This window comes from Chiloscyllium plagiosum, unplaced genomic scaffold (genome assembly GCF_004010195.1).
Source record: "Chiloscyllium plagiosum isolate BGI_BamShark_2017 unplaced genomic scaffold, ASM401019v2 scaf_29884, whole genome shotgun sequence".
Lineage (NCBI taxonomy): Eukaryota > Metazoa > Chordata > Chondrichthyes > Orectolobiformes > Hemiscylliidae > Chiloscyllium > Chiloscyllium plagiosum.
In genome coordinates, this window is record NW_025205658.1 from 1 (window position 1) to 6,636 (window position 6,636).

General features: G+C 53.4%; 1 protein-coding gene across 1 annotated transcript in view; it reads left to right on the plus strand.

Annotated features, from left to right (window-relative positions):
- Positions 1 to 3,677: 3,677 nt before the first annotated feature.
- The window catches only part of LOC122546456 (nuclear receptor ROR-alpha A-like), a gene marked incomplete at both ends in the record, with an annotated part of 6,909 nt that continues 3,950 nt past the window's right edge, over positions 3,678 to 6,636 (plus strand). The window contains 4 exons of the mRNA XM_043685164.1: positions 3,678 to 3,800; positions 4,865 to 5,006; positions 5,981 to 6,286; positions 6,432 to 6,503. Coding sequence (XP_043541099.1) covers positions 3,678 to 3,800; positions 4,865 to 5,006; positions 5,981 to 6,286; positions 6,432 to 6,503 — 643 coding nt within the window. The remainder of the gene's footprint in view (positions 3,801 to 4,864; positions 5,007 to 5,980; positions 6,287 to 6,431; positions 6,504 to 6,636) is intronic.

Genomic DNA, 6,636 nt, shown 5'->3' on the forward strand with positions numbered 1-6,636 from the left:
CCACTCCCTCAGCACTGACCCTCCCCCAGCGCCTCCAAAGGGCAGTAAGGTACTTTGCGAGAATGGAAGTGAACTGGCATTTATTACCCCATCCCTAATTCCCCAGAGGGCACTTCAGAGCGAACTCCATCGCGGTGGGCACCTGGAGTCACGTGGAGGCTCGTAACGAGTCAAGACGGCAGATTGCCTGGCCCCGTTGTGGATTATCCCTTTCACACGATGCCTAAATCCAGATTCTTATTAAACTGTGTCACACCCTCTGACACTGTGAGATTCGAACCTGCAGTCACACCCTGTAGCTTACTGGCTCCATTGATTTAAGCATCCCCCCCCCCACCCCGTGCCCCTCACCAAGGGGTGAGAAACAGCTCAGACAGAAGACAGTGCCACTTACTGGCAGCACGGCCGTGGGGAGCAGTCAGTGGGGGTGTTTTCCAAGCAGCGAGACTCTCAGCTCGAGTGAGTAATTCAGAGCCCTGTGGCTGGATTATTGACATATTTTGAAACCCATGCTCCTCGCCCCACCCCACAGCAACTCTCTGCTTCCCCCCCACTATGTGGGGCACAGACAGACCCAGAGCTGAGAACATGCTTCCAGAAGCCATGGGATCTGGAGTCGTTGCCCGTCGCGACAGACCCTGAGTCAAAAAAGTGCACAGCCATCCTCTTTTATAACAGCTTCAAATCTGAAGCCGACACTGAGTCCCCAAAGGGATGAGTTCTCGATCACTGTGCACTTTTCAGTCATAGCTTCACACAGCATGGAAACAGACCCTTCGGTCCAACTCGTCCATGCTGACCAGATATCCCAACCTAATCCAGTCCCATTTGCCACCATTTGGCCCATATCCCTCTAAACCCTTCCTGTTCATATCCCCATCCAGATGCCTTTGGAATATTGTACCAGCCTCCACCACTTCTTCTGGCAGCTCGTTCCATAGACGTACCACCCTCTGTGTGAAAAAGTTGCCCCTCGGGTCCCTTTCCCCTCTCACCCTAAACCTATGCCCCTCTAGTTCTGGACTCCCCCACCCTGGGGAAAAGACCTTGTCTATTTATCCTATCTGTGCCCCTCATGATTTTATAAACCTCGAGAAGTTCACCAGGGAAAGCAGCCCCGGGCTGTTCAGCCTCTCCCTGTAGCTCAAACCCTCCGACCTCCTTGTAAATCTTTTCTGAACCCTTTCAAGTTTCACAACCTCCTTCCTATAGCAGTGTCTGAAATTCTGTTCCAATCTCAAGCAAACGCCACACTTTTCCAACAATCTAACAGGGAGCAGACGATGATTTCAGTCAGGGGTTATGTGACAAGAGGACACACTAAAGATGCCAACCGTAACCTGGACATTATTACCAATGCGGGCATCACTGGGTGGGGCCCAGCATTTATCACCTGTACCTAATTGCCCCTTGAGAAGGTGGGGGTGAGCCTCTGTGTGAGGTAGGGATATGGTGCCCCATCATATATTTCCAAGACAGGATGGTATGGGGGAGGGGAACTTGCAAGGGGCCAGTGTTCCCCCTATATCTGCTGCCCTCATCCTCTCAGGGGGGTAGAGGACAGAAGTTTGTAAGGTGCTTTGACAGGACGTGGGAGTGTTTGATCGCGGATAGTGGAGAGAGAGCTTTATTCTGTATCAGACATCATATTTTCCCCTGTCCTGGCAGTGTTCAGTGGTGAGACTTTTTTAGAGGAAGCTTTACTCTGTATCTAACCCCATGCTGTCCCTGTCCCTGGGAGTGTTTGGTGGGGGGATAGTGTAGAGGGAGCTTTACTCTGTATCTAACCCCGTGCTGTCCCTGTCCTGGGGAGTGTTTGGTGGGGGGATAGTGTAGAGGGAGCTTTACTCTGTATCTAACCCCATGCTGTCCCTGCCCTGGGAGTGTTTGATAGGGGGACAGTGTAGAGGAAGCTTTACTCTGTAGCTGGGATGGTGTGGAGAGGGAGTGATTATGGAGTGTCCGCTCTCTCAGTGCTGACCCTCCAACAGCACCCGCTCCCTCAGCGCTGACCTTCCTACAGTGCCCGCTCCCTCAGCGCTGACCCTCCAACATTACCTGCTCCCTCAGCACTGACCCTCCCACAGCGCCCGCTACCTCAGCACTGACCCTCCCACAGCGCCTGCTCCCTCAGCACAGACCCTCTGACAGTGCCCGCTCCCTCAGCGCTAACCCTCCGACAGCACCTGCTCCCTCAGCACTGACCCTCCGACAGCGCCCACTCCCTCAGCACTGACTCTCCAACAGTGCCCGCTCCCTCAGCACTGACCCTCTGACAAACACACTAATGTACACACACACACGCACACACGCACATGGGGCAAACACACTAATGGATGCAAACACACACTTTAATGGACACACACGCGCACACACACACACACGGGGCAAACACACTAATGTACACACACACACGCACACACGCACATGGGGCAAACACACTAATGGATGCAAACACACACTTTAATGGACACACACGCGCACACACACACACACGGGGCAAACACACTAATGTACACACACACACGCACACACGCACATGGGGCAAACACACTAATGGATGCAAACACACACTTTAATGGACACACACGCGCACACACACACACACGGGGCAAACACACTAATGTACACACACACACGCACACACGCACATGGGGCAAACACACTAATGGATGCAAACACACACTTTAATGGACACACACGCGCACACACACACACACGGGGCAAACACACTAATGTACACACACACACGCACACACGCACATGGGGCAAACACACTAATGGATGCAAACACACACTTTAATGGACACACACGCGCACACACACACACACGGGGCAAACACACTAATGTACACACACACACGCACACACGCACATGGGGCAAACACACTAATGGATGCAAACACACACTTTAATGGACACACACGCGCACACACACACACACGGGGCAAACACACTAATGTACACACACACACGCACACACGCACATGGGGCAAACACACTAATGGATGCAAACACACACTTTAATGGACACACACGCGCACACACACACACGGGGCAAACACACTAATGTACACACACACACGCACACACGCACATGGGGCAAACACACTAATGGATGCAAACACACACTTTAATGGACACACACGCGCACACACACACACGGGGCAAACACACTAATGTACACACACACACGCACACACGCACATGGGGCAAACACACTAATGGATGCAAACACACACTTTAATGGACACACACGCGCACACACACACACACGGGGCAAACACACTAATGTACACACACACACGCACACACGCACATGGGGCAAACACACTAATGGATGCAAACACACACTTTAATGGACACACACGCGCACACACACACACACGGGGCAAACACACTAATGTACACACACACACGCACACACGCACATGGGGCAAACACACTAATGGATGCAAACACACACTTTAATGGACACACACGCGCACACACACACACACGGGGCAAACACACTAATGTACACACACACACACGCACACGCACATGGGGCAAACACACCAATTGAAGCAAACACACACTTTAATGGACACACACGCGCACACACACACACGGGGCAAACACACTAATGAACACACACACACACTTTAATGGACACACACACACACAGACTGATATGAATTGCCTTCACTGAAATTCCTTTCCTCTCTGCTGCAGCTCAGATCGAAATCATTCCGTGTAAAATCTGCGGAGACAAATCTTCCGGGATCCATTATGGAGTCATAACTTGTGAAGGGTGCAAGGTAACGCTGCCTATGAGCTGTACGTTCACTACCTCCAACACTCTGGATGGAACTAAACCTCTCTCTGTCCGTGTCCAGGTGGGAGTGTGGTTTGGGGGGGAGTGGAGAGAGTTGATTGATTCGTTTCACCACACGGTGTAGAGTCTTTGTTCTAGCCCCTTATTCTTTCAAGGGACCAGGGACACCACTGACAGGGCCCAGTATCTGTTGCCCCATTCCTAATTACCCCTTGAACTGGGTGCCCTGCTCAGAACCAATTTCAGAGGGCATTCAAGGGTCCGCCCCATGACTGTGGGGGTCTGGAGTTACGTGTAGACCCAGACAGGGTAAGGACAGCAGATTTCCCTCTCCCCGAAATTAACCTCCCCTCCATGGTTTTTTTAAAAAATCACAATCTCATAGTCGAATTAGATTACATTGAATTAGATTACTTACAGTGTGGAAACAGGCCCTTCGGCCCAACAAGTCCACACCGACCCGNNNACCTAACACTACGGGCAATTTAGCATGGCCAATTCACCTGGCCTGCACATCTTTGGACTGTGGGAGGAAACCGGAGCACCCGGAGGAAACCCACGCAGACACGGGGAGAACGTGCAAACTCCACACAGTCAGTCGCCTGAGGCGGGAATTGAACCCGGGTCTCTGGCGCCGTGAGGCAGCAGTGCTAACCACTGTGCCACCGTGCCACCCATGTCGCTGAATTTAAACTCCACCTCGGGCCTTGTTAGGATTCGAACCCGTGTTTCCCCACTGGTGGTGTGGGGGGGGGGGGGGAGGAAGGGAGTAGGTCTTACGAGCCCATTAGGCTACTGACTCCCCACAGTGGACCAAGTACACACACTGGTCGTCACCGTGTGAGGGATAGAGTGGTTGCAGGAGGGCAGAGGATTGTGGGTAGTGCAGCTGCCATTGTTGAGAGATTGTCGCATGGTCCAGGGCAGGTCAGAGGCGGCTGAAACCTCTCCTGACCAGTGAGAAAAAATACATCTCTGGCCCACCCAACGTGATTCTTATTTCTCTCTCTCTCTCTCTCTCTCATTTTCTTTTTGTTTTAACCTCAGGGTTTCTTCAGGAGAAGCCAACAGAACAGCATCACCTACACCTGCTCCCGCCAGCGGAACTGCCCCATTGACCGTACCAGCCGTAACCGATGCCAGCATTGCCGGTTGCACAAGTGCCTTGAGCTGGGCATGTCCCGGGATGGTGAGCGCAGTGTGGGGGCGTGGGGGGGGGGGGGCGGAGGAATCGGTTAGAGGGTGGTAGTTCATGTTGCGGGACTGGTTGGACTGACGAATCTGCTTCCCTGCTGTATGTCTCTGCCAAGATAAGGCGAGCACAGCCAGTCCAGGACCAGTTCCATTCCTATAGAAGGAAGGGAGTCCTGGGATGGCAGAACGAGAGACCAGATCAGTTGGGATTATATTCACTGGGGAGTTCAAAGGAAAGTGTTTTATGAGATTTCACCCCCTCCCCCAAATCAGGACCAGACAAGAGGGTAAGGATGTTCCCAATGAACCAGGAGGGGTAGAGAACTAGGGGGTCACAGCCCAAAGGGGATGAAGTAGGTCTGAGATGAGGAGAAACAGGATACAATCCCTACAGTGTGGAATCAGGCCTTTCAGCCCAACAAGTCCATACTAACCCTCCTTTTTCGACCCAATATTTGCCCCTGACTCATGCAGCTAACCGACAGTACATGCAATTTAGCACGGCTAATTCACCTTCACCTGCCCATCTTCAGATTGTGGGAGGAAACCGCAACACCCAGAGGACACCCACGCAGACATGGGGTGGGAATGTGCACACTATATATACACACACACACACACACACACACACCCTACACCCCTGCTGCTCCAAATGTCTTCACCCAGAGGGTAAGGGAGCCTGTGGGATTTTCCCTCCAGAAAGCAGTTGGGATCGGAACATGGGATGTTTCCAACAAGGAGTTGGATAGAGATCCTGAGGGCAAAGGGATCAAAACAGGAACAGAGTCAGCTCCGATCCCACTGAATGGTCGTGCATTCGAATGGCCTACTCCAATTTTTGATGTTTCAAATCGGGAGGGAAGGGAGCGGGTGACAAATCTGAGGTGAAACTGAGGCCCAGCCTGAGTGCTGGGACTCTGCACAAGTTCCGAATTGTGCTAACCTTCCTGGTCTTACCTTTGTGTTAAGCGGTCAAATTCGGACGTATGTCAAAGAAACAGAGGGACAGCCTACACGCTGAGGTCCAGAAGCACCAGATGCAGCAGCAAGGCGCAGGCAAGCCCCAGGCTGAGGTTCAGGCCTACGCTCTGGCTTCAGAGGCCCAGGGCCTACCAAAGCCCGGCCAGGAGGCCTATCCCTCTGGGCACAGCCTCGGGACAGGCAGGCAGGCCGCTGGAGGGCAAGGCTACAGCTCCTCGGAAGCAGGCTTACCCCCGGGTCAGCCGGGCTTACCAGCCAATGACGTGAAGCACCGGCCATTCGTACAGCACCCAGGTGGAGGGGAGTTTGTCATGTGGCCAGGTTTCGCCCGACTCCACGGTCCTCTGCCCACTACCAGGGAGCTGGGTGAGTGTGTCTTATATCACTCCCATCACTTAATCCGCCCCTGCCCACTCCCCTCTCCCGCTCCCCTCTCCAGGTGGAGGGGAGTTTGTCATGTGGCCAGGTTTCGCCCGACTCCACGGTCCTCTGCCCACTACCAGGGAGCTGGGTGAGTGTGTCTTATATCACTCCCATCACTTAATCCGCCCCTGCCCACTCCCCTCTCCCGCTCCCCTCTCCCCCTCCCTCTCCCCTCTCCCCTCTCCCTCTCCCCTCTCCCCTCTCCCCCTCCCCTCTCCTCC